We start from the raw sequence: 27,169 nt of genomic DNA, 5'->3' as shown, positions 1-27,169 counted from the left end.
TGATGGTATGGAGGTTTTTAAAAAGATATTATTAGAATAATAATAAATGTACCTGTTTAAAAAAAACAAAAACGGACTCTTTGTGAAGGTTCACAATAAGTAAAACTCTCCTCTCCACATCCAAAGGAATCTTTACCACTCTGGAGTTACCTTGAAGTTAGAATCTGAAACGCTAACCAATTTGTGTGTACTGATGGTCTCACTGCCTGTTCATAGGATGTTGTCTTGGAGCTAGAATTTGAAGGTGTCAAGGAGAAGTTCAGCATGGTCCAAGTTTGGCCTGTTCGGCAAGTTCGACCTGTCACTGAGAAGCTGCCAGCCAATCATCCTCTGTTGACTGGCCAGAGGGTCCTGGATGCCCTTTTCCCGTAAGTTCGGCCTGTGTCCCAGGATTTTCCCTCCGAATTAAGTATGTGCTTATCTTTTCTTCCTTTTTAAAAAAATATAAAAGAAAGCTTTCGAGTATTTAGCCCTATAATTAAATGCATCCCTAGAAACCAAAGTAAATACATTTATTTGTCTACTTGTTTATCTTGGAGTTAAACCATTGGAGAAAATGCCTTGGTCATAGTAGCAAAAGGAAAGCATTATTTATAAAGCTTCCCAACAAACAAAAATCTGTGCCCCACCCCCAAAAAAAAAACAATCCTTCTTTCTTATGTTCTCTTAGAATTAGTGGATTGGTGTCACTATAAATTGATGGCTTCCAGTATCGCTTGACCCCCTGCGCTGCCACTCAACCCCACTGCCATCGAGTCCATTCTTATTCATAGGCACCTTAAATAGGGTTTCTGAGGCAGTAAATCTTTTGAGAGGAGACAGCCTCCTCTCTCTCCTGAGGAGCAGATGGTGGGTGTGAACCTCTACCCTCAAAGTTAGCAGCCCAAGAACTGACCCACAGCACCACCGCAGCTCTGCCTGTGCTGCCCCCCAGCTCTCTTAATTCCTAATCTACTCTCTTCTCTGTCAGCCGCATCAGAGCTTTCTCCTTAGACCCCAGGCTGCACCGTTCCTGCTTCACTTTGTACATAGTCCTTTACTCTTTAATTCCCAGAAAAGACTGAAGCCACGAGACAGCGACTCCTTCAATCTGATCACCAACCCCATACTAGCCCCACTTTGCATATCACTTATTTTCCTTCAAATTTGCTCCCTGAGTTTTTCTAGCTATTCTTCTCTTCAGACCCCTGATCTTAGGCTTCTCGGTTAGCGCCGTGTGCTTGCACATCCTTCCCCACCCAGCATAGACTGCCGTCCATCACTATCAGTACTTGCCAATACATGGGTATTAAATCTTCTTGTTCTTTTGTCACACCCGTGTGGCAACTGTCGTCCAAGCTGTACTCACACTGATGCCTGTAATAACCACACTGCCTCAGACTTTCTTTCTCAGTCTTGCCCTCTTTCTGCATGCTTGTCCACGCCGCAGCATGATAGATCTGAAACTCATGTGAGAGCTGAAACCCTGAAGTGCCCTTCCTTGATTCAGAAGCAAGCTCGCACTCCTCACAGAGCTAACCGCGATCTGGACTTTGCTTAGGCCCTCGTATTGTACCACTGCTTGTCCACCCGTTACCTCCTTACGTTCCATCTTCCAGGCCTCCCACAGCTTTTAGGTCCACAGTCTTGTCACCGTGCGCAGTGACAAGTGCACAGCCTTGTCCCCAGCCCAGGGGCATGCGCTTTTCTCTACCTGAAAGATTATTTCCCTGCTTCTTCCCTTTCTGTGGCTGATGCCTCTTTCCTTTCAGGTCTTAGATTTCCTGCCCCTCGCCCGCCATTGTCAGACTTTGCAGCCCTGCCCTCTCTGTGTGCCCGCAGCACCACGGGCACGCCGCTCTGTGACAGCCCTGTCCCATTGGGGTTGAGCTCCCAAACCGAGCCGTGCCTGACCCCACCTAAAAGTATCTAAAAGTGATTTGATAAGCATGCAGAACTGTAGGATCGATGTGGCATGTCTTGTCTAGCAAAATCAGATTTGAAGGAGAAAAGCGTTTAATGTGTATGAGTTTTATATAGAAGGTAGAAGTTATGTTATGATTAGGAATATATTGCCTATGTGGATTTTTATGAGGAGATATAATCTTACACTGAAATTTCTTAGCGTTGTAACCTTTTTCAGCCACCCCACCTTCACACACACCACACTGCTCATCCTTCTGCCTCAGACTCACAGATTCCATGTCACGCTCACACGTACATGCGCACAAGTACACACAAGCATCCGTACTCACTTGCCCTGCCCTTCAGTGTATCTCCCGGATACAGGAAAGCCTGAAAGTGACTGCTGGGCTGTGCTGTCACCTGGTCTCCTCGGCAACTTACTCCACTGGGAGTGAGCTGCTGAGTCCAGGAAGCCTGGGGTCTGAGGAGGGCGTGAGCTCCTGCGTCTCTGAGCACAGGGGCTAGTTAGTGTCTAGGAAGTGCTCAGTCAGTCTGATGGAGTGGATAAAATGGGATCGCTAACACCTGGATGAAAGGCCTCGATGAGTAAACTTTATAGCAAAATCTGAATTTGTTCGGTCTTACACTTATTTTATTTCAGTTGTTTCTATTTTAGCTTTCTTTTCTGCATTGTTCTTTCTTGCTAGTTTATATAAGCGTTCAGAATATCATTCATTCTATTTTATGTATAAGTTGGTCTTTCATATACCTCTTCCTTAGGCTCCTGGTCGAGTATGTTTCTATTTTTCAGTTATCCAAGTTGATAGAGATGATTGGCTATAACAAAAGCAAGCACTTACATGTGCAAGTTAGGGGAGCAATTATATCTATGTGAATGTGTATACATATAGACCCATTTATCTTTGAATATATCATATGTCATATGTACATATGAGAAATAAATTGTATACAATTTAAAATGCTTCCTTATTTGCTTTGCTTTCTGGGTCAGCTGCTCGCTTTGTTTGTGAGCAGATTGTGATTTCTTTGTGTAGGTGTGTGCAGGGAGGGACTACCGCTATCCCTGGGGCGTTTGGCTGTGGAAAGACAGTGATATCGCAGTCGCTTTCCAAGTATTCCAACAGTGACGTGATCATCTATGTTGGATGTGGTGAAAGAGGCAATGAGATGTCTGAAGTGCTTCGGGATTTCCCAGAGGTCAGTAACGATCCCCTGGAGAAAATAACACTGAACAGCTTCTCTTGGCAATGCGTAACGCTGTGGGTTGAGTGTGGAGCAAGGCTCCCACATGTCAAGGATCTTTGAAAGAATTTTCCGGGTACATTTGTGATTTGAGGGAAGGAATTGAATTTTTCAAAATCAAGCACTTGAAAGTTTCATTTTGTGGTGAAGTGGTCTTCAGTATTGGAAGGAAGCTAAAATAGGCAAAAAGTGTATAGATGTAAACTTTTTATGGTCTATGAAGTAACACTATTTTAAATGAACAAATGGATTCTCTTGACGAGATGGAAGGAGTCCTTGGGAGCACCGCACCAAGGGGCAGGGGAGAGACTGGAGTCGTGAGGACTGTTGTTAGGACCTAACCAGACGAGGTTAGACACGGGCACGTGGCAGAAATGGACTGCAGTGCTACATCTAGAAATGAGAAGGTCGTTAACCCGATTGTTTGTCTCCAGCTCACCATGGAAGTCGATGGCAAGATAGAGTCAATTATGAAGAGGACAGCTTTGGTTGCCAATACCTCCAACATGCCTGTGGCTGCTAGAGAAGCCTCTATCTACACAGGTGAGTGTGTCATTCGGAATAAAGCCGTGAACACGTGTTCTGGTGTGTAGTGCCCTCGCTGTTTCCAAAGAACGCGCCTGTCACTCTAAAACCTCTCTGTATATGTCATCATATTCCTAGCTTTGCATCTTACCCTTTCATGTTAAAATGAAAATAGTAAGAGGGAATTCATGCCATGAAACATATATCAGAAGACTCTAAAAGAGGTTTCTAGAGAAAAGTCTTCCTCCCACGTCTGCTACTTGTCCAGTTCACTACTGGGACTTGTTCTATAAGAATCCTTCCAGAGGTGGTCTGTGTATAGACCCCCTGCCATCACGTGATTCCAACTCCGAGTGGCCATGCAGTGACCTCCAGTAGACCCTCCCTGTTAGGCTTCTGAGACGTTACCTTTGTATAGGCGCAGCTGGTGGGTGCAAAGTGTATACCGGTAGACCTGCACATGCTTCTAGAACATACACAAAGCATATTGCACATGTCTTCACTTTAAAATGATCTTGTATTTTGAGTAAGTCATTAAAAACCTTTATAACATTTAGAAAGCTGGCAAGATATGACAAAATAATAATTCATAAATTATCAAGGGTTCATGAGGGAGGGGAAATGGAAAGGGAAGGGAAAAAATGCCAGGGGGTTAAATGATGAGTGCAATGAATGTACAACTGTGCTTGCCACAATGGATGGATGGATGGATTGTGATAAGAGTTGTATGAGCCCCCAGTAAAATGATTAATTAAAAAAACATTTAGAAAGCTGCCCATTTTTGTTAATTGTGGAAATATGCATAACAAAACATGCTGTTTCGATTTCTCCAGCTTCAGTAACGTTAGTTCTATTCTTCAAGTGGTTCAGTTGTCCTTACTATCCTCTTCCATGTCGTTCCACTACTCTTTCACGTAAGCTCAAAGCCCCCAAGCAATAACTGCCCCTTTCCTCTCCTTTCCCTCCCAAGTATTTGCTTATTTCATATCAATAAAATCAGGTATTTGTCCTTTTTGACAGACTTATTTTGCTTAAGTTTCATCCATGTTATGGCATTCATTAAGACTTAATTTCTCTATAGCTCAGTAAGTAGTATTTTATTGTGTCTATGTACAACATTTTGTTTACCCATTTTATATTGATATTGGTTATTTCTGCCTTTTGGCTATTGTGAAAAGTATCGGCAATGAACGTCGATGTACAAGTTTCTGTTTGGCTTCCTACTCTCCCTTCTGCTGGGATATGACCGGAACTGGAATTGCTGGGGGCGGGAAGTTCTGTGTTCAACTTCGTGAGGAATCACCAAACCGTTTTCTACACTAATTTACATCCCCCTCAGCAGTGGAGGTGGAGTCAGCTTCTCACCAGATCCACCAGCGTCTGTTGTTGCCCTTTGACCACTGTCACGTTAACAGGAATGAAGCGGGATCTCACTGTAGTTTTAATTGAGAGCTTCCTAATGGCTCACGACGGAGCAGGAGCCAGCAGTGTTTGTTCTGTTGTACATGGGGTTACTGTGAGTCGAACTGACTTGGCAGCTAGCAACAGTGGCTAATGGCAGCAGCTCTGGAGGTGTAGTGGATTACGGGTTAGGCTGTTAGCTACAAGGTCAGCAATGTGAACCCACCAGCTGCTTGTGGCAGGCCTGGTGGGGATGAGGGGTGGGTAAGGCTTTCTGCTCCTGTAAAGATGTATAGCCTCGGAAACCCGGGGTGTGTGTGTGTGTGTGTGTGTGTGTGTGTGTGTGTGTGTGTGTGTGTGTAGGATTCTACTTTGTAGGGTTTCTATGAGTCAGAATCAACCCAGTGACTGGCTGAGAATGGCTAATGAAGGAGCCCCTTGTGATGCGCTATGGGATAAGCCAGGTCGGTGGTTCAAACCAAATGCAGCCGTCTGCGCCTGTAGAGCTGTAGAGGGTCACTGTGAGTTGGAATCTGCTCCGTTGAAGTGGGGTGTCAGGTGGGTGGGTTTAGTGGCATGAAGAAGGAACCTTGGTGGTAAACACTTGACTGCTAACCAAAAGGCCAGTGGTTCAGATTTACCAACTTCCCCACAGGAGAACAATGTGGCATTCTGCTTCCGTAAAATTTTGTTGCAGAATTGGATACGTCTCTTAGCTTTTGATGGCCCCTGAGTGTGTAGATCAGGAATCCTCAAACTTTTTAAACAGGGGGCCAGCTCACTGTCCCTCAGACGGTTGGAGGGCCGGACTAGAGTTTAAAAAAAAAACTATGAACAAATTCCTATGGACACTGCACATCTCTTATTTTGAAGTAAAAAAACACCTGGCGGGCCAGATAAATGTCCTTGGTGGGCCGCATGTGGCCCGCGGGCCGTAGTTTGAGGACGCCTGGTGGAGATGGCTAAGCTGGTGACCGCTAACGGAAATGGTGGTGGTTGGAACTCACCCAGAAGCTCTTCGGAAGACAGGCCGGGTGATGTGCTTCGTAAAAGTCACAGCCTGAAACCCTAAGGAACATTCCTTTTATTTTTTTTTCAAGTTTAAATTATTTTGTATTTAAGCACAGATTTTACAAAACATGGTATCATGGTCAATTAAATTTACAGCTTCATTCATCTGGGTAAATTGCCTTCAAAATATGCTGTAGCTAATATATGTGCCCGATGTACATGCACGTGGAAGAAGTCACACAGAAGCAGCTGCTTTTTCAATGAACTGGGCCAGTTTCACATCCTTTTTGGTCAGTCCTCCGCAGTCGTGCGAGGTGAGCGTTATCTGAACCTTGTTGTACACGTTGAACCATTCCGGGTGATGATTCATCTTCTCTGCTTGGAGGGCAACCCGGGACATAAAGCCAAAGGCCTGATTAAAATTTTTGAATGAGAACTCTTTGTAGATGGCGTTTCTCTCACTTAATTCCGACCATCCTGCTGCTCTAAGGTCCAGGATAACTCGGCTCCTCTGCTGTCAACCCAGAAGCATCTGCTGACATGGCCGCCAGCCCCGGCCTCGGGCCCCGCAGCGCCGCCGGCCGCGAGCGCTGCCGCCATGGCTGCCGCCGGAGGGGCCGGGCCGGACGCAGGGGTGGAACATTCCTTTTAAAAAGAATGCCGTTATCTTTTAGTGGAGGGTAAATACAACACATACACACAAATTTGTATTTACCCAAAGTACACATCGGGATCTGCTTATCAGCTGTATGTGTTATTCTGGTTAGTCGCTGTGGGCTCTGGATGAGGAAGGTTTCTGTGTGAGGCTGTTGTGAGTTGGAATTGACTTGAGGGAAACCAACAACAGTCTCTGATGACACAGCTTGTGCTTCTGTTTCACGGTCTCCGTATTTGTAGTGGGTGAAGCCCAGGAGGAAGTGGTGTATTCTTTCACCACGTTCACACAGGACGTCCACCTGCCTTTCAGTGGCCACATCGTATCACTCTGTCAAGAAATGGCATAATCTAAATAGTCAGCAGCCTATTCGTGGACATTTGGATTATTGATAGTTTTTTGCTATGGCAACCCATGCAACAGTAAATATCCTTACGTTTCTTTACACTATTTCCTTTTGTTCTTATGTACTTGTTTCTCTGCACATTTCTATAAAGTAAGTTCTTAGAAGTAAAATTGCGGAGACTGCAACTCAGATTCAGATTTTAAATGCCGTTGGAAAGGATCTCCGTGGGCAGGAGTTTGTTCCGCCACGTACTAGGGTTTTCACGTTCTCATGAGAGAACTGCCTCCCATAGTCAAACACTGAGGGACAATGAGCGCCTAAGCGCACAGATTGGACAGTCGACACCTACCTGGGCATGCTGTTTGCATTTGTGGTACCATAGCAGAAGACGCCTTCGGCTGTTGACCCTAAGGTTGGTAGTTAGAACCCCTCAGCTGCTCCGCGTGAGAAAGGGGAGGAAACCTACCCCTGTAGAGGTGTGCAGTCTAAGAGACCACAGTGGGCAGGCTGTAGGGTTGCCGTGAGTCGGAACTGACTTGATAGCAATGGATTGGAGTTATGCTTGCTTAATAGACACCTATCAGTTTGTATTTCTTTCTCTCTTTTTTAACCATTTGAGTGAAAACGCTTTATTTTACGAAGGGATAAAAAATACTAACAAAAGGTACATTTTCAATTCTTGGCCTAAGTCTTAGTTCTTTCCAGTGGAGCCAAACCCCCCTGAGCCCCTTTCAGGGTCATCCAAAGCTTGAACTTCCTCTATTTCTGGATAAAATGTCAGCTCACAAATGAGCTGTGCCATTCGATCACCCTTTTTGACTTCAAATTTTTCTTTGCCAAAATTAAACTGAACAACACCAACATTTCCTCTATCATCTTCATCTATGACACCAGCTCCTACATCTATGAAGTGTTTTGCAGCCAAGCCAGAACGTGGAGCTACCCTTGCATGACACACAGCAGGCACAGCGATCTGAATGTCCGTCTTCACCAGGCTTTCTCCATGGGTGGGACTGTATAGTCATAGGCACTGCACAAGTTGGAGCCCGCTGCCCGCGCGGACCCCCGGGTCGGGGCTATGGTGTGTCCCGAGAGCTTGGCAAAGCAGGCCCGCTTGCTGGGAGAGCCGACTTCAGAGCAGGCATGGCAGCGCGGCGAGGGGGGAGAGCAGGAGCGCACCGGGAGCAGAGTGGCTGAGAGCGTGCAGACACCGTCAGGGGCGGGCGGCGCAATTTGTATTTCTTAACAGTGAGCGGGCATCTTTCCTGTACCTATTGCTCAGTTGAAAACTGCTTTCTATTTGTTTTTCTTTTAGATAATAGTTGATTTTTTTGTACAGCTTGTATCTTTCAAAGGTTGTAAAATCAAAGTATCCAGTCTTTTGATTTTGAGTTTTGTTTGTTCTGTTTTGGAGGCACGGACATATTTAGGTTTATGAGGTTTACTTGTGTGCACTTGCCACAAGTCTTTCTGGGTTATATGCCTGTTCAGGGGTTAATGGCATGGTGCAGGGACTTAAAGCACAGCTCTGCATACATAGAAGGAACTGATTTTGATCAGATTTGAAATGTGTGATATGTACCCTGTTTCTTAAGTCTTACTAATAGCTAATATTTCTTAGGTTACTCATAGGTTGTTCATGGAAGCCACAGATTTTCTTTTTTATTTTGAACTATGTCAAAGACTGAATTTTTAGCAACTGTTTTTCTTTACTTAGTCGTGCCCGTTTCTTTATTGGCTGCGTAAAGGTGTGAGGGCACTCGGCTCTAGGGCTTATTAGAGTTGTCTAGCACTATATGATCTCACATTTCCATATAAAAGAGCAGGAGTTTATCATTGCATTTTAATGGATTAGGAAACCGCAGTGGGAAATCAATAAAGTTACTTAGCTGACGCTCCATAGCTAGTTAACAAGAGAAGGTTCTTGAGCCCAGGGTTTCTTTCGACGTCTGCACTTCCTTTAGATGACTGACGGTATGTGCCTTGGCAGGGCCAGACCGGATTTGCAGCGCAGAACAGTCAGTAACTGAGATAGTACTCATGTTCCTAACATCTGCTACTTTGGACAGAATAGCACATTAATCAGTTAACATTTTTAAAAGTCCATTTCTTTGGTGTGTGTTTGTAGAGAATATAAAGGAGTCTGTTTCGACCCAAGGGCAGAGGAGAATTGCTAACTATTGGACAGAGTGGATCTACCACCTTGGGTTCACAGGGCTGTGAATCATTATAGGAGGAGAAAGCCTCACCTTTCTCCCTCGAAGCGACTGGTTGTTTCAAACTGCTGACCCCGCAGTTAGCAGCTCACCTCCTTACCCACTCTGTCACCAGCGCTCCTCCCCACACAGAGAATGGGCGGGGGGGGGGGGGTAGGTAGTTTTCCTGTGCTTTGAAAATATCTGTCAGATTAGGGTAGTCTAATTAATGGCAACAAATAAAGCTAAGCATCGCTTTTGCTAAGCATGGGTTTGCTCTACATAACAGATAGTTCTTTCTATCTCATTTGACCATTAGTGGTCAGGGAGCTCTTCTTGATCCCGTCATTCAGGGATGGGGCTTCAGCTGACAAGAGTTAAGGCCAGGAACGACAAAGAGCATGGAGGGGCCTGGGGCACTGCCTGGGGATGAGCACACTGTGACCCACTGTCCATTGGCTAGAGGTGAATTCCACGGACATGCCGAAATGCAAAGGAGGTAGGGAATGCAATTCATTTGTGTGCTCAGAAGATCGGAATTTGATAAACAGCTATTAGTTTCCCTGGTGGACTTTATTGCTTTAAGTTTTCTTAAGCTTACGGGTGAAAAGTTAGCATGGGATTATAGATTCTAGAATCATTACTTGTGGTCTTGCTCCCATTTAGGAATTACACTGTCGGAATATTTCCGTGACATGGGCTATCACGTCAGTATGATGGCTGATTCTACCTCTAGATGGGCTGAGGCCCTTAGAGAAATCTCTGGTCGCTTAGCTGAAATGCCTGCAGGTAAGTCACTGGATCACTTATTATATGACCCAAACAGGTATGATCTGGGGCTTGGTTTTGAGCCCCTCTTTTCAAAATTCTTTTCATTTTTCAGATAGTGGATACCCTGCATACCTTGGCGCCCGCTTGGCCTCTTTCTATGAGCGAGCAGGCAGGGTGAAATGTCTTGGGAATCCTGAGAGAGAAGGCAGTGTCAGCATTGTAGGAGCGTAAGCATCCACACTCTATACTTTGCTAAAGAAAAAGTCTTGTTGTTGTTGTTATTGTTTCATTCTCTTGCTGGTATTATCTCTGCATGTCTATCTAGATAAGATAGGTGGGATAAATCATCTCCAGGAGAAAACAATGGGACCAATGGTTCTGGGAGAACATGGGAGAGGGGGTGGTGGGGGAAAGGAAGTGGGTGTTAACAAACCCAGGGACAAGGGAACAACAAGTGATCCAAAATTGATGGCAAGGAAGGTGTAGGGGACCTGGTAGGGCTTGATCAAGGGCAATGTAACCAAGAGTAATTACTGAAACCCAAATGAAGGTAAAACATGATAGTGGGGAAAGAAGAAAGCAAAAGGAAATAAAAGAAAGAACTAGGAGGCAAAGGGCATTTACGGAGGTCTAAATACAGGCATGTACATATGTAAATATATATGAGGATAGGGAAATAGATCTATGTGCATATATTTATAGGTTTCATATTAAGATAGCAGATGGACATCGGACCTCTACTCAAGTACTCCCTCAACGCAAGAACAATTTGTTTTATTAAGCTGGCATTCCACGATGCTCACTTTTCCAACATGATTGTTGATGACAAAATGGGTGCATAAGCAAATGTGAAGAAAGCTGATGGTGCTTGGCTATCAAAAGATTTAGTGCCTGGGGTCTTAAAGGTTTGAAGATAAACAAGTGACCATCTAGTTGAGAAGCAACAAAGCCCACATGGAAAAGCACACCAGCCTGTGTGATCATGAGGTGCCCATAGGATCAGGTATCAGGCACCAAGGACCCAGAATAAAAAATCATACTGAGAATGAGGGAGACTGCAGAGTGGAGACCCAAAACCCATCTGTAGGCAACTGGACATCCCCTTATAGAAGGGTCACAAGGAAGCGCGATCTAGTCAGGGTGCAGTATAGCAACGATGATACATACAACTTTCCTCCAGTTCTTTAATGCTTCCTCCTGTGCCACTATCATGACCCCAGTTCTACCTTACAAATCCGGCTAGACCAGAGCATGTACATGGGTACAGGTAAGAGCTGGAAACACAGGGAATCCAGGACAGATAAACCCCTCAGGACTAATGGCGAGAGTAGTGATCCCAGGAGGGTAAGAGGAAGGTGGGTGGAAATAGAGGGAGCCAATAACAATGATCTACCTACAACCCCCTCCCTGGGGAATAGAGAACAGAAAAGTGGGTGAAGGGAGACATCGGTCAGTGTAAGAGATAAAAAAATAATTTATAAATTATCAAGGGTTCATGAGAGAGGGAGGGGAAAATGAGAAGCTGATACCAAGGGCTCAAGTAGAAAGAATGTTTTGAAAATGATGATGGCAATGTGTTAGTCTGGGTAGACTAGAGAAACAAATCCATAAACACGCATATGTGTATAAGGGAGAGGTTTATATCCAAGAGGAATTGGACATTGAGAATACATCCCAACCCAGTCCAGTCCAAGGCCATAAGTCTGATATTAGCCCATTGTTCGATACCAATCTATAAAGTCCTCTTCAGACTATGAAACACATGCAATGAATCCAAATACAGGACGATCACAAGTCAGTGGGTAGAAAGTCTCTGGGTCCAGTGATGTTGTAAGCATCTCAAGTGCTGGCAGGGTCTCTTTGTGGCTTCTCCAGCTTCTGAGGTCTGGTTGCATCCATGTGGCTTGTCTTCTGCAATGTCTCCCAGGGAGTAGCAGAGAGAGGTCTCTTCCGCTTCCAAGGAGGAAGTTCTAGATTTCCCAGAATTCTCAGGCCAGACCCACACAGAGGCCTCCAGATTGACAGCCTAGACGCCACCCCTACACTCTTGATCCTTAAATTGATACCAGATTAGGTGACTACCACAGGCAACAAATGTACAAATGTGCTTGACACGATGGATGGATGGATTGTGGTAAGAGTTGTATGAGCCCCCATAAAAATGATTTTTTTCAGTCATTATTTTAAAGAGTGTGCATTTAGGTGCCTCTGAGTCGGGGGTCCGTCACCCAGGTTGCAGTCCAGTCATCCACGGGCATTGTGTTGGAGATGCACAGCTGTAGGTCATGCCTCAGTGTTCCTGTCACATGTGCTTGACTGCATTCAAGCCACCATGCCCTAAGAAGAAGCTTGCAAGTCACAGATGTCACGGAGCATGATCGTGCCATCGTAAACACAAGGAGAAATTAATCATCAGTAAATAAGCAAGACCAGGCTTTGTTCTTGGACCATGTCTTTTCTTCTGCTTACTTTCCTGCTTCTATTTGATGAGGATAGTGAAACTAATATAATAACATCTCTCTGTCTTGGTTGTAATTTTATACTAGGTTTTATTTAAGATTGTTCCATGAAATTTTCTTTCCAAAGGCTATCTCTAAAGTGATTTAACTTGTTTCTCATTAAAAATTGGCTTTCTAAGAAAATTTTCAAGAATGTTTTATATCTAAGTTAATATATCCTTTTTTGTAAAATGTCTTTTTGTCTAACGACTACTTTTGTTTTTCTTTTTTTCTGAATTTAGGGTTTCTCCACCTGGTGGTGATTTTTCTGATCCTGTTACATCTGCTACTCTTGGTATTGTTCAGGTGTGTTTTTCCCTGGTCTAGTCCCTTTCTGAGCCTCCCTCTGTGTGGTGAGCACCCCGGCCCCACTGTGTTTCAGCGCTAACATTGTCCGCATCATCACAAGCACTTAACCTGATCATTGGAAAGAGAGATGGAAGGCATCGCTAAAGTTTGTTGTAGTTAACCCTTTTAGTTAATGCCAAGTGCCCTGGTTTGGTCTTCCTTTCACCTTTGCCAGGCTCAATAATGTGCATTGTATCTGCAAATCAGAGAGAGGCAAAGTAGAGCGGTAGCCAAGATCTTGTAGTGTTGTACCACTCATTAGGTTAAGGGAGGGTGGGTACACCACAGGTATACCACTCTTTAGGGGGGTTCAGATGGGGGTGGTATGTCAGGAAAATATATAGTGGCAAAATCAAGTGGTCTGTTCCTCGTTATTGTACAGTCTAAGGTAGATGGGCCTATCAGAGAGTGGGCCTCTTCTCCTGGGTAGCCACATTTGAGACCAGGCTTGCCACCTAGTTTATCATCACTGCCTTGGGCTGGGAGAAGGGAAAAGAAACTGTAGCGAAGGCCCACCCATTTTCTGAACCAGTGCCAGTCATTCCACGCCTTCATTTGGCCACAGGTGAAAGCAAGCCAGGGAAATGTAGTTCTGTCTAGGCAGCTGCTTCCCAGCACTGAGGTATGCATTTTAATGGCTAGTTACCCAGTGTAGCAATCGAAAGACGTGCAAATAAAAGATCATACAAATAAAAACTATACTCTTTTCTCCATCCCACCCTCCACAGAGGAGGATGTAATAATAAGACATGTGTTCGATGTAATAAGAATATGTGTTGGCATTTATGTGGGGAAACAGGATATGTAGTATGGGTCTAAATTTGCAACTCTCAGGGTAGAAAACAAATTGCTGTATTGCTAGCATTTCTTATGTATCTTGATTATAAGAAAAAGATGAGCAAAACACTATCTTTTATGTATGCCAACATTTTGAATTTTACATTATGGGAGAAGGTGGTGAGTAAGGTTCTGGATGCATAAAATATATGTAAATAGCCTCAGAAAAAATGACTGTCAGATCCTACTGCACTGCCTTTTAATCATGGGAAACTGGATTTTCTTAGAACTTTTAGAGGCCATTAACCAAAGTAAAATGACTATTTCAGGTCAGTAGGTATTTTCTGTCTCATGTTTCTGTTCCACCTTAATCTGAAAGAGTCTCTTTTTCTTTTTGCTATATGAGTTGACATACCATCAAGGAAATTGAGATAAATTTTGAATTTGATATATAGGTGCATCCCTCCCTGAAAGGAAGACGTGTTACTTGACATTTCCTACAAGTTTCACTCTATTTTAATTATCCTGAGTTTATTTTTAAAAGATGCATACCGTATATACTTGAATATAAGCCGACCCGAATATAAGCTGAGGTACCTAATTTTTACCTGGGAAACCTGAAAAACTGATTGACTCGAGTATAAGCCTAGGGTGGAAAATGCAGAAGCTATTGGTGAGTTTCAATAATCAAAACAAATGAAAATAAAATTACTAAAAATGGAGACATCAGTGGGGTAATGTAGTTAAATATTTATTTTAAATAAAAAACATAAAAGGACAACAAGTCATTTAACATTAGTAAGCCAGCACAGTAAGTGGAAAATAGGTTCAACAAAAACAATAAGGTATCAACAACGATACCTTAAGAGTACTATTCCCTGAGCTCAATCAGCAACCAAGGTAAAATGTAAAGAGTTAAAATCCTTCCAAACTAGATTGCTCATCATCTTCCATATCCCAAATGCAGAGCTTCAGCTGGTGTGAGGTCATCATAGACGCTGTCCTCACTGAGATCGCCGTCATCACCATCACTGCTGTCATTTTCATACAAAGCGCAGTCTTCACTGCCACCCACAGCATTACTAATACTACATTTCTGGAAGGCATGTCGGACCATGTCTTCTGGCATGTCTTCCCATGCATCTCGAACCCAGTTTGCTATTAACTCTATGTCAGGCTTCATGAGATTTCCTCATTTAGTTAGTCAGGCGTGACCAGATGACATTCATTCATGCCCCTGACCCATGTATAAGCTGAACACAAGTTTTTCAGCACATTTTTTTTTGTGCTGAAAAACTCTGCTTATACATGAGTATATATGGGAGTTTAAGCAGGAAAGTGTAAAATACTTTTGGACATTTAAAACAAATATACCTCACTGTGTTGTATTTTTTTTTTTAAGAAAAATCTGTTATTTATTTTTCAATCAGGTGTTTTGGGGCTTAGATAAGAAATTAGCTCAACGTAAGCACTTCCCGTCTGTCAACTGGCTCATCAGCTACAGCAAGTACATGCGCGCCTTGGATGAGTACTACGACAAACACTTCACGGAGTTTGTGCCTCTGCGGACCAAAGCCAAGGAAATTCTGCAGGAAGAAGAAGACCTGGCTGAGATTGTACAGCTTGTGGGGAAGGTGAGTTGTTAGATTTGACGGAGACGCCAACTGTGGGTTCCCATCAGAGTGGTGGGAGAACAGGAAGAGTTTTGGGTTTATAAATCCTTGCCCAGAAAAGTGAGTTAGTATTCCTAATTGAGGTTTTGGTTTTGTCTACATTCAGCAGCCATTTGAAGGACCCACTTATATTGTGAAAGATAAGAAGGATGATTACTGATATGATTGCTTATCAACAAACCATACCAACACTTAGGGACTTAGAGCGGCGTTTTATTGTTCCTGGACTGTGGCTCTGTTGCTTGGGTCTTGCTGGGGCTCTTGACCCTGGTAGTCATGTGCTGGCTGAGGCACTAGTCTGCTGGCAGTTTCTTTACTCGGCTCTGCAGCCTGGGCTGGGGTGGCTGGAAAATCAGCACGAACAAGGTAATAGATTTTGGGATAAAAGTTTGCGACATTTACAACTGACAGTAGGAGGAATTCTTATGTTTTAACAAGAATGTTGGAACCCTAGCAGAAATATGGACAAAAGAAAGCAGATAGATTATAGAAGAAAAACCCCCCCAAAAAAGCACAGGGAGAAAACTCAGTAATGTGAAAGAAGAATGCAGGTGAGAAACATTAGGGCATCGCGGTACAGTGCTGCTATTGTGGACAGCAGTCTCCCAACTTGCAACATATTCAACTTACAACGAACTGTTTTGAACTGTTAGTCTAGTGGGAACCATTGGGTTTTCCTGGGAGGCAGTTCCAGGAAGCTGCATGCAGGGGATGTGGAAAACGCTGAGTGACGTGAACATGCTCTAAGCCCTTGATCAGGAAGGGATGATGGCAGAGCATCCAGATGGCAAGAACACAGACGTTAGGGCTTGGTGTTGCTGCTGTGGAGCAGATCCCAGATCATAGAGAGGGGAGTTGGCCGATCAGAACTGGATGCATTTTGAAGAGGGAAAAAGTACTGAAGAAGAGGAAAGAGAAGTTGTCAAAAAAATGTTATACTGAAAATATCAGCCAAGTTGTTTTAAAACTAAATCAGGGGGATAAAAACCAATTAAGTCAGGGACTTCAATTGCTTGAAAGCATTGACCCAAACACTGATTGCTCTGCTAAAATTGAGAGACAGATTTTGGGAACAACAAGATGCTGCCACAAAATATACGAAGGGAAAAATAAAATATACAGAATTCTAATGTTCTGAGTGGAAATCCTAGTCCCATTCCAAGGATAATTCAGAACCTCCCACACGTGGAGCTAGTGCTTCAACTGACAAAATACTGACTTTGTCCAACTCTTCTTCATTATTGGAGTCAAACTTGATGATTTTTTAATTTTACTAATGTGTGTGTTAAATTGTATCTAAAGTTAAAGGTGCTGTTACCAACTCTTAAATACAGATCAGATTTATAAAGTTGATAAAGCTGAAAAACAAACACACATTGAGTAATGTCCGAACTTACGGCGGGATCATCACAACGGAGCCCCGCTGTAATTGAGGGACTGTACATATTTACTGTTCATTGTGTATACACGGTTCTAAAGGCCGCTGAACCCACCAGCTCACGCTGCAGGACGAAGATAGGGCCGTCTGCTTCCGTAAAGACTGGCCACCTGGAAACCCTCTGGGGCAGTCCCACTGTGTCCTGTAGTCCCGAGACGTCGAGTCGGCTGGGTGGCACACAACAGCAGCGACAGCGCAGTCATCTCACGAGAGGCTCCCTCTTTTTGCTTTGGCTAACCCTTTTCATGACCAGGCATGATGTCCTTCTCAGGGACTGGTCCCTCCCAGTGACATTTCCAAAGTACAAGAGACAGCCTTTCTAACCTCACATTGTAAGGGGCACGCTAGAGTTATTAATAAGAAATGACTGTACATTGATTAGCTAATCTCTGCTTCCTAAAAGATTACTCCCATCAGTACTCGATTTCAGAATAAGTTTCTAAGAGTCTGTGTTTTTCTTCTAGGCTTCTTTAGCAGAAACAGATAAAATTACTCTGGAGGTGGCAAAACTTATTAAAGATGACTTCCTACAACAAAATGGATATACTCCTTATGACAGGTAAGCTTTACTGATTTTTTTTTTTTTATTTTAAAGATTTTACATCACGGGTTGGAAGGAGGAGCTGCCTACACACTTAACTCTGTTCCTCTTGGAGACACACTCTAGCTCGATATACTGGTTTAGTTACCATATTAATAGCTGACGACTAACGAAGAGCTTGTATTTCCCCTGGTCTTGATTCTGAGGCAGCCTGCTGGCACCGTGGTGAAGTGCTCGCCTCCTGACTGAAAGGTCAGAGCCACCGGCCTCTGTGCAGCTGGAAGATTACCGCCTTGGAAGTCTGGTGGGCACTTCTCTGCCCTGGAGAGTCAACCATGAGTTAGAATCAACTCAACACTGGTTTTTTCATACCTCGATTTTGCTCTTTTGTCCAGTTATGGCACATAGTCTTTTCACTCACTTTAAAACTATCTGTTACCCGATTAAACTGGGGTTTAGATGGTGCCGGAACCTGCAGGTGACTGCCTCTTTCTTGGCAGCTCAATAATTAATTGCTCTACTTTCAAGCCTTTTCCCTGAGTGTTATTGCAGTTTCTTTCTACTAAATAAGCACGTGCTGTTGGAAGATGCCCCAGCTAGCCCTTGCTGCGCCGGCCCAGGGCAGACTCTCCTTATTGTCTCTGAGTCTACTGTTATCCTTCCTTTGAAGCTGTGAGGATTTCAGCCTTTCCTCTGGGCTTGCTTGCTTCTATCAAATTGCATCTGACCTTATTTAAGATAGAAGAAGAGACTGAAACATAGACGAGTTGTGAAAATCTAGAGGAAGCAGACAGAATGACAATATATGGACAAGGCTCAAAAATCGATACCAGGAAGTAAGCCTTTAGGAAACGCCCCTCAGACGGATCTCAACAACGGGAGGGCTCTTTGGAAGAGGCGTAATGTAGATGGAATTGTGTTCTGCTACCGCACTTAATGTACCACGCACTTGGACTAGAATGCACATGATGGACTTGAATATATGCTTGGGTATTTTTGTTACTAAATGCTATGGATAAGTGAGGATTGGCGCTACTGTTAACTTTCGGGAATAACTTTTTTTTTTTCCATGAAATTGTAACTTGCAAGCATAAGTCTTTACCACTTAGTTATTCTACTATTTGGGTTACTTCTTTAACTGTGAATTCCCAGAACAAACTCTCAGAGAGCCTTAAAGCTTAGCAGAATTATTTTATTGTTCACTCCATTTAATTTAACAGAAAAAGACAATAGTTGTTAAAATTCATAAAAATATTTTTCCCTGTGTATCCATGGTATATATATTCTGAGATTTCTCTACTTAAAAACTTAGACAAATTTAGTCATTTCCTACATTTTTTAAAATTCCTCTGTATCAGCTAATAAATAGAAGTACAGGCAGACCTGTGAGCCATCACAGGTTCGGTGCCAAATCCCTGTGATAGAGTCACACAAAGTTTTTATTTCCAGCGCATGTAAAAATAATGTGTATGCTATCTTGTAGTCTAGTATGCGTGCAATAGCAATACCAAAAAGTTTGAAATGTCGAAAGAATCACCAACATGTGACACAGACACGAAGTGAGTACATGTGGTAGGAAAAGCATGGTACCAATAGACTTAGTCCACGCAAGGTTGCTACAAACACTCAATCTAAAAAAAATATATTATTTGTGAACCGCAATAAAATGAGGTATACTTGTCGGCTGCATGTGGACTAAAGAAACACATTCTTTAATATTTTATAAAGTTCATAGAAAGTATGAACCTGCCTAAGATTTTGTTTTTGTTAATTATTCTGACCTTCATTTACCCTAGGTTCTGTCCATTCTACAAGACGGTGGGGATGCTGTCCAACATGATTGCATTTTATGATATGGCCCGTAGAGCTGTTGAGACCACTGCCCAGAGTGACAGTAAAATCACATGGTCCATTATCCGTGAGCACATGGGGGAGATCCTCTATAAGCTTTCCTCCATGAAGTTCAAGGTGGGTTTTCTGTCTACTGTGCCCTTTTTGCTAGTAGGACATAGCTGTTGTTTGTTTGTTTCTATTAAGTCCCAAACGTGTGTGGGACTTGCACTTATAGTGTGCACTGTGAAAAACCAAAACAGGCCTGGAGATCATGTCCAAGTAGGAACTCTAAGGATAAAAATTATAGTACGTCATGTCTAAAGGCCATGTTGACGTGCTTTCCTTTTGTTTTGTCACAGTTACCAGGAAATTTAGAACTAAACTCGCCGCAGAGCAGTAATTACCTCACCTACACTGCTCATTAAGTCCTATCCCCATGCTCTTCTGAAGTGACATCGCTGCTGTTTACTTCCTTTAATTATCCTGTGAAACCCCATATGTAACTTTGAAATTGCCTCTCATTCTAATAGAAATGGGCAAGACCTAAGTAGACATTTAAGTGAAATTATCATTAGAAACATCTAAGATACTTTTTAAAATACTTGATCAGTTGAATTGCATTTATTTCAAGGTGACATCTGGGCATACTTACTAATTACCTCTTGGGTGTTCACAGTGTAATAAACAGTGTGTGAGCCCCTGGTGGCATAGTAAGTTACGACTTGGCTGCTCACTGCAAGGTCAGCAGTTCTAAACCACGAGCTGCTCTGCGGGAGAAAGAGGAGGCTTTCTACTCGTGGAAAGATTTGCAAGTCTCTGAAGCCCTCAGGGGGAGTTCTTCTCTGTGTCCTACAGGTCGCTGAGAGTCAGAATTGGCTCCGTGGCAGTGAATTGGGTTTAGATTTTGGAGCCGTAAAGGAGAAAAGGAAAGGGCAGTTTTCACTACTATCTCTGGCTTACCTAGACCTTGCTTAACCCGATGACCAAACTATAGAGCGCGGCTTCAAAAAGATGTGGAAAAATCCCATTACCTTTTAGTTTCATTTTCCCCCACAAACTTCCAAGCCTCTCATATTAACTGTGTTAGTTCGTGCATGCTCTGAAACTTGCTTTCCAAAGGTCATTGGACCCCGTGGTTGCCTCTTTTTCAGGACCCAGTGAAAGATGGTGAGGCAAAGATCAAGGCCGACTACGCACAGCTCCTTGAAGACATGCAGAATGCGTTCCGGAGCCTTGAGGATTAGGACTGTGACTTTCGTCCTCCACACGCTCCTAGGTGTTTATTTTCCTAAATTCTCATCTCAGCCCCTGCTTATCCTTGTGCAGCTTTGAGACTGGTGCCTCTGTGTGTTACCATTTGTTTCTGTGTTGATTTGCTAGGTTTTCTGTCAAACAAGCATTCCTTGGTTTCGGTGTGTGAAAGGCTTCCCTGAGTCTTTCTCTGAAGTGGTGAATGTAGTAAATATATATCTAGACAATGGCTACACTACTGTAAACCTGTCATGTAGGGTGACACTCGTGACCTTTCCCTAGGTTTGCCCTTTCTCGTGCCCATTAAACTGTCAGCAGGCCTACTGCATGCACTGTGTTTGCAATGCATTTAGAATGCAAGACCCGGTCCTCTGAGGGGTGACTCAATAGCTCAGTCGTAAGGGGATTTGCGGCTTAGCATTTGCTAAGAAACAGCGTTGCAGGAAATACTTCCTTTTTAAAGATATGAATGATTAATGGTCCAATTCTGGATTGCTTTCCCAGGATAAATCAGGAATATTTGTGGGGAAGTGCTGGGAACTTTACTATGTTTCAAACAGGTGATTGTGGGGCTCAGCACAATACAGGGGTCTTGAAAGTTTGTGGGAAACAGGAATTAAAAGATCTTAGAATGTTTCCATGTACTTTCTGAAGCACCCTCCCCCCAAAAGTACCGGAGGAGCTAGGCAGTGAAGCAGTTTAGCGTCCTCTTGATAAAGTATATTTTATTTCACTAGGAAAATTCTGTATCAAGGCTTGTTATACTACATTACTCATTAAATTAAAATGATATTTAAAACAATCACTGAACACTTGATTCACATCACACCCTTTCGTTTCTTCAAACATCTCCGCAGCCCGAGCCCCTGAGAACCATGTGGCACTGTGTCAGGCACTGAGCTACTTCAGCGGTCAGGGCCAGTGGGGCTGTAGCGATTCTTGGGGCCACCGCGACAGTTTGTTTTCCGAAAAGAATGACATGTCACTTGTGTGCTTGTTGACTTTTTAACCAACCAGCTTTACCAAGTACAGAAATACTTCTTGCATGTCGTTTTTAATTCACTGGGTCCAAAGGTTTCTCAGACCATCTGAAATGGAAGCAGCGGAACAGTTTCCCTTGTGTGTGACAGTGATGAGAGTAACTCCCGCGTCTGTTGATAACAGAGTGTGTGTCATATGAAGAAGATGGTTTCATCCTGTCCTTCAAGTATTTATTTTGAAATACTGTTATCGATGTTGGCATGGCAAGGCCCACCATAGAACAGCTCTGAGAGCCACCGTTTCCCAGGAGCAGCGGGAACAGTGTCTGACCAGTAGTGCTGGCTCCCCGCTTCCTCTGCGCAGAGGCGAGGGTGTGCAGACACATCTAACTGTCCTAGCTACCCAGACGTCACCGCGTAGTTACAGTACTGCACAGCAACGCCTTTCTGGTGGTCTTTTAAGGCAAGATGCAACCTTCAGGGGATTGTTGTCTTTGAACTCTGGATTGCATGCTCTTAAATTGGCCCGCTATTCAGGAAAGGTATTCTCCATGAAATTATTTTTAACCTCTCAGGATACTGGCAGATAAATTTTATGTAATGATGGGTTGAGATATAGACATAATGATGCTGCTTAATCAGTTTGCTTCCAACGTGGCCTCCCTACCAAAGGCCCTATGACCAGTGGAAATTCGAAGGATTTTAAAAACCTCGTGTTCCTACCTTGAAGCTACCACATACTAAGATTCTGAGGGTAATTAATGGAATGATGACGATACATTGACCAAGTTTGTTTTTGTCATTCTGAATTTGCGGTGTACATTCTCACTCCTTGTAAGAATGTTGATGTGTGAGTGTGAAGATGCTAGAGAAGCTGTTCAGATAGCCATTGTAAGTGAGTGTCCCTTCACTTTTGTGTTGTAGAATTTCTGATTAGGGCACTGATCGTATTTCTTTAACAAGAATGTGTTACAATTACAAAAATCTTTTAAAAAGATGATGCAATTCTATATTTATTGTGCTGTGCCTGGTCCCAAGTGGAACCAGTTAAATAAGTTTCCTATGTATTTTTCCAGTGTTAAATCTCACACATTGTATCCTTTGAGAATTTCAGTCCATCCCGAAGAAACAACAGAACAGGTCATATACATTGCCTCCTGACCCTTGAGATTTCACAATCTTTCTGTCCAAAGTTGTGTATAATTATTAAAATCTATGAAAGAATAAAAAGTGCATTTCAATGAACATTACCTTTCTCTCTCTGTATGTAGCATGCTTTGCTAGAAAACATAGCGAGCGTATTGTTTCCAGACTTCTTTTTTCTCAACATGAACTTTAAAATCCTTATTTCTGTATAGTTACTTAACATCAAGAAATTGAATCGGGGTACTTGCTAAAGCCTACAAAAAGTTCTGGAATCATATCTCCTTATTTGGAAAATGTAGCACATAGAATCTCCCCAAGTTTGAGTATCTTATATGCTACTCTGAATATGACTATAAAATGGAGAGAATGGTTTCTAAAACTAAGTGTACAAATTACAGAGCATCAGTGATCCTCAGCTAAGTGTTAGACAAGTAACCTGAACCCTTGTAACTAATGCTATCCCGCAAGCCAACTCATTTAAGATGAAATGGAAGACTGTTTTTACTCCCCGCTCACTGCCATTGAGTCGATGCTGACTCACAGAGACCCTACAGGACAGGGTGGAACTGTCCCTCTGAGCTTCCAAGCCTGTCACTGTTAAAGGGAGTAGAATGCCCCCATCTTTCAGCCAACACCATCTTACAGGGGTCATATTTCATTAAATGTGTTCTACGTATTTTCCAAGGAAATGGAGAAGCGGTAGAAAATGAACAGCTTTAGTTTACACGATATCCCTCTAATTATTGTCAGCATTCTGTAGAGAAATATTTTTATACGAACAGGAAATATGTTTGGGTGATGTCATTGCAGTAGATAGCAAGCTGCTGCCTTCAGAAGGTTAGGGTCAGGGCATTTCCATGCTCAGAGGGGCATGAGGGGGGTCAGCTCCTTCAGGTGGGGTGAGAAAAGTCCCCCGAATTGTACTCGGGCCTTGCTCCCAGTGCAGGTTTCTCTGGAAGGTGACGTTGAGACAAGTAGCTGAATGCAGGCAGTTTATTTCGGAGGTAGTCCCAAGAAGCCCTAGAGGAGTAGCGAATTGAGACCGAAAGGAGGGAAACGAGAGATGGCATATTGAGCGGGTGAACTTTTGGAGAGCACAATTCTGCTGGGGAGTTCTGGCAGCAAGAGACCCAGGGCAGTGCGACCAGTCATTGATTAAACAAACTCCTTTCAATCATTAATTGCAGGCTAGACCTACACTGGGCAGAGAGCATTACACATCCAGCAGCGGCATGGGTGTGTCAGCGCGATGGCCACAGGAAACCTGCAGAGGGATGGCGGGGTTGACCGTTTGAGAGAGGCACGGAAGTACTAGTGTTGCTGAAGGAGATGTGGGTGGGGGCACCGACATCTTCCTTCCCTCCTTCACCCGCTCTTAGCTGCTGGTGGCCGCCATGCACAGAGAAAGCGGCAACAGGGATGGGGAGGGGTGCAGGATGGAGCTGAGGAAGGACAGAGGAAAGAGGGAAGTCGAGGTATCATTACAACTCAAAGGATTATTTGGATCAAAGCCAAAAAAAAATTGATCCAAAGCCCCAAAAGCTAAATTTCAAGAGGAGATGCTGAAGACAAATTTGATCAATTTTTAAAATGGATTCTCTACGTCTCATGGAAAAGATCTGCCTAATGACAATGAATATTCAACAAGAGCGCTATCCTTGATAGTTCCACCCATAAATCAAGTGATAATAAACTACAGGAAACTAATAACACACAATTAGAAAGGAGACCTCTCTCCTTGCCCTGTTTCTGAAGAAGCTAGTGGACCTCTGAAAGGCGGAAGGGTAGCATTTGTAGACTTTGGTCTTGTGTCCAAAGGGAACGACTTCATTGAGCAACCAGCAGGAGCAAAAGGCATTTTCTTTTGGCATCCTCTTCGTTGAAAGTCCAGGAAAATGCAGAGATTCTGCCCCCACTTCTTTTTAAATTGATCATTTTATTGAGGGCTCTTACAAATCTTAGGACAATCCAGCATTCCATCGTCTTAAGCGCACTTGTACATATGTTGCCATCAGCATTTCCTAAAGAGATTTTTTTAAAGCCGCTCCTGAGGACCACCTTTGGCTTCCGCAAGGGAACTGGCAAACCAGGCAGCCGGCGATTTTACAGATGTCATCAGGAAACTCCGTTTGGCATATTTTTCGGTGGAACAGCATATCAAAGCCAAATTTTAAATAGCATGGACATCTTGCTTGGGCCCCCTGGTGGTACCCTAGATATCAGCAGAGTGGCCAGTTGGCTCTGTACACTGACTGATGTTGGGCTAGTAGATGAACTATTAGGAGTACTCGAAGATTGATGTGGTGGTGACTGTACAATTTCCCTGGATATGACTGAGCGATTGAAATATTAGATTGTATGAAAAGTATGTGCCAATAAAACTCTTGGGGGCAAATATGAATATGTTGCTTAAAAAATGATTTAGGAAATGCCATCGACAAAGGTGAGGGTTATGTGCCAACTTGGTTGTGCCTGGATTTATGGTGATTTAGCAGCTAAGGCCTGTAAATCCCCCATGATAGGCACTAACATAATCCATCAACTGCAGGATGAGATCTGCTGTGAGCAGCCAATTATAAGAAGATTTTAGGGTACAATGCCGCTCAGGTCAGAGCCTGGCTGTAATGGAAAGGAAGTTCCTCAGGGGGGTGGCCTTCCTCTGAAGTATATGGACACTGGAAATGCTTTTTCCCCGGCGTCTAGATCAGCAGTTCTCAACCTGGGGATCGCCGATTGATCACAGTAGCAAAATGACAGTGATGGAGTAGCAACAAAAATAATGTTATGGTTGGGGGGTCACCACATGAGGAACTGTATGAAAGGGTCGCAGCACGAGGAAGGTTGAGAACCACTGCTCTAGACCCTGCAGCTGCCTCATCGACCTTTGTGGTTCTTTGGTCTTGAGCCAATGACCTTGCAGGAGCCAATAACGCCTTGCCATTTGAGCAGCCCACCTTGGATTCATTCACAAGTCTGATCTGCCATGCCTTAACCTATTGCCCGAGATCATCTTTAAACTGTAAATTAAAAACATCCTCCGCGGTTGTTTGTTCTCTTTTTTAAAAATTTGGTGCTAGATACCTCTCATTCTCCTTGTGTTATATCTAGTCATTGACTGTATTTGCCATTTGTTATTAATAGTTTATTTTTTAAATGGTATATTTTTAAGTCATTTTATTGGGGGCTCGTACAACTCATCACAATCCACACATACATCCATTGTGTCAAGCATATTTTTACATGTGTTGCCATCATTTTCAAAATATTTTCTTTCTACTTGAGCCTTGGTATCAGCTCCTTATTTTCCCCTCCCCACCCTCCCTCCCTCCCTCCAGAACCCTTGATAATTTATAAATTATTATTTTTTCATGTCTTACACTGACAGATGTCTCACTTCATCCACTTTTCTGTTGTCCATCTCCCAGGGAGGGGGTTATATGTAGATCATTGTGATCGGTATCCCCTCTCCTCCCACCTTCCCTTTCCCCTCCTGATATGGCTACTCTCATTATTGGTCCTAGGGTTTATCTGTCCTGGATTCCCTGTGTTCTAGCTCTTATCTGTACCAGTGTACATGCTCTGGTCTAGCCAGATTTGTAAGGTAGAATTAGGGTTATGATAGTGGGGTGGGAGGAGCATTGAATAACTAGAGGAAAGTTGTATGTTTCATTGTTGCTATACTGCACCCTGACTGGCTCATCTCCACCCCGTGACCCTTCTGTAAGGGGATGTCCAATTGTCTATAGATGGGCTTTGCGTCTCCACTCGGTGCTTCCCCTCATTCACATTGAAATGATTTTTTGTTCTGGGTCTTTGATTCCTGATACCTGATCCCATCAACACCTCATGATCACACAGGCTGGTGTGCTTCTTCCATGTGGACTGTGTTGCTTCTCAGCTACATGATCGCTTGTTTATCTTCAAGCCTTTAAGACCCCAGACGCTTTATCTAAAATTGTATTTTTTTGTTTTTTATTGTGGACTATAATACATATAGGGGAAATTATGTAAATCACAGTTGTATAGGTTGTAAATACTCAGATCACCACCCCCCATGCCAAGAAACAACAGTGACGGCATCCAGAAAGTACCCCTGCTTAGCCCCCTCCCCTCCCCCAGCCCTCCCAGCAACCTTCAATGTCTGCTTATTTAGATGTGAATTGTCTTCCTTCATGACAGTGGACTCATGCAGTGTTTGTCTTTATGAGATTGACTAGCTTTGCTGCGTATAATGGCCTGGACACTTGTCCGTGCCATGAGGTGCTTGACCGCTCCATCACTGTGTTTGATAGAGATAGGTGTGATGTCATTCTGTGTATGTACCAGCGTTTATTCATTGCTTCATAGATGTCCATTTTGGTGGTTCCTATCTTTTTACATTTTATAGGGTAGCGCTGTGATGAACATGGGTGTGCGTGGTCCGTGCGTGTTTTGTTGTTTAGGTGAAGCGATTGCAAGGCCCTATGATATGTCTACTTGCATGTTTGAGGAAGAGTCACAGCGCTTTCGAGCCTGGCTGACAATTAATTCTGCCGTGGCACCAGCAGTGGCTGAGGGTTCCCATCTTGGCACATGCTCTCCAGCACTTGTTATTTGTTTATTTTGCTATCAGTGTCAGTGTGAGGTTTTAATT

At 43.4% G+C, this 27,169-nt stretch overlaps 2 protein-coding genes and 1 pseudogene across 3 annotated transcripts in view; 1 reads left to right on the top strand and 2 right to left on the bottom strand.

The window, feature by feature from the left end:
- The window catches only part of ATP6V1A (ATPase H+ transporting V1 subunit A), a 61,295-nt gene extending 38,655 nt beyond the window's left edge, over positions 1-22,640 (top strand). For both annotated transcript variants that reach the window (XM_075542514.1, XM_075542512.1), the window contains exons 6-15: positions 217-368; positions 2,940-3,102; positions 3,582-3,690; positions 9,947-10,069; positions 10,164-10,278; positions 12,792-12,855; positions 15,105-15,308; positions 17,250-17,344; positions 19,123-19,294; positions 20,311-22,640. In XM_075542514.1, coding sequence (XP_075398629.1) covers positions 217-368; positions 2,940-3,102; positions 3,582-3,690; positions 9,947-10,069; positions 10,164-10,278; positions 12,792-12,855; positions 15,105-15,308; positions 17,250-17,344; positions 19,123-19,294; positions 20,311-20,403 — 1,290 coding nt within the window. In that variant the 3' untranslated portion in view covers positions 20,404-22,640. The remainder of the gene's footprint in view (positions 1-216; positions 369-2,939; positions 3,103-3,581; positions 3,691-9,946; positions 10,070-10,163; positions 10,279-12,791; positions 12,856-15,104; positions 15,309-17,249; positions 17,345-19,122; positions 19,295-20,310) is intronic.
- On the bottom strand, positions 6,156-6,657 carry LOC142439863 (pterin-4-alpha-carbinolamine dehydratase 2). Its single transcript, XM_075542518.1, has one exon. It carries the CDS (start codon positions 6,482-6,484, stop codon positions 6,320-6,322), a length of 165 nt encoding a protein of 54 aa, XP_075398633.1. The 5' UTR covers positions 6,485-6,657; the 3' UTR covers positions 6,156-6,319.
- LOC142439036 (deoxyuridine 5'-triphosphate nucleotidohydrolase pseudogene) lies at positions 7,777-8,986 on the bottom strand (annotated as a pseudogene).
- Positions 22,641-27,169: the final 4,529 nt, after the last annotated feature.

The sequence above is a fragment of the Tenrec ecaudatus genome, chromosome 2 (assembly GCF_050624435.1).
Source record: "Tenrec ecaudatus isolate mTenEca1 chromosome 2, mTenEca1.hap1, whole genome shotgun sequence".
In the NCBI taxonomy this organism is placed as follows: domain Eukaryota; kingdom Metazoa; phylum Chordata; class Mammalia; order Afrosoricida; family Tenrecidae; genus Tenrec; species Tenrec ecaudatus.
Note: the sequence above shows the minus strand (reverse complement) of the source record. Positions and strands in the feature narration are given on the sequence as shown.

Bases quoted from the DNA above. Each gene is read 5' to 3' on its own strand.
- LOC142439863 (XM_075542518.1), bottom strand. From the start codon at position 6,484: ATGTCCCGGGTTGCCCTCCAAGCAGAGAAGATGAATCATCACCCGGAA.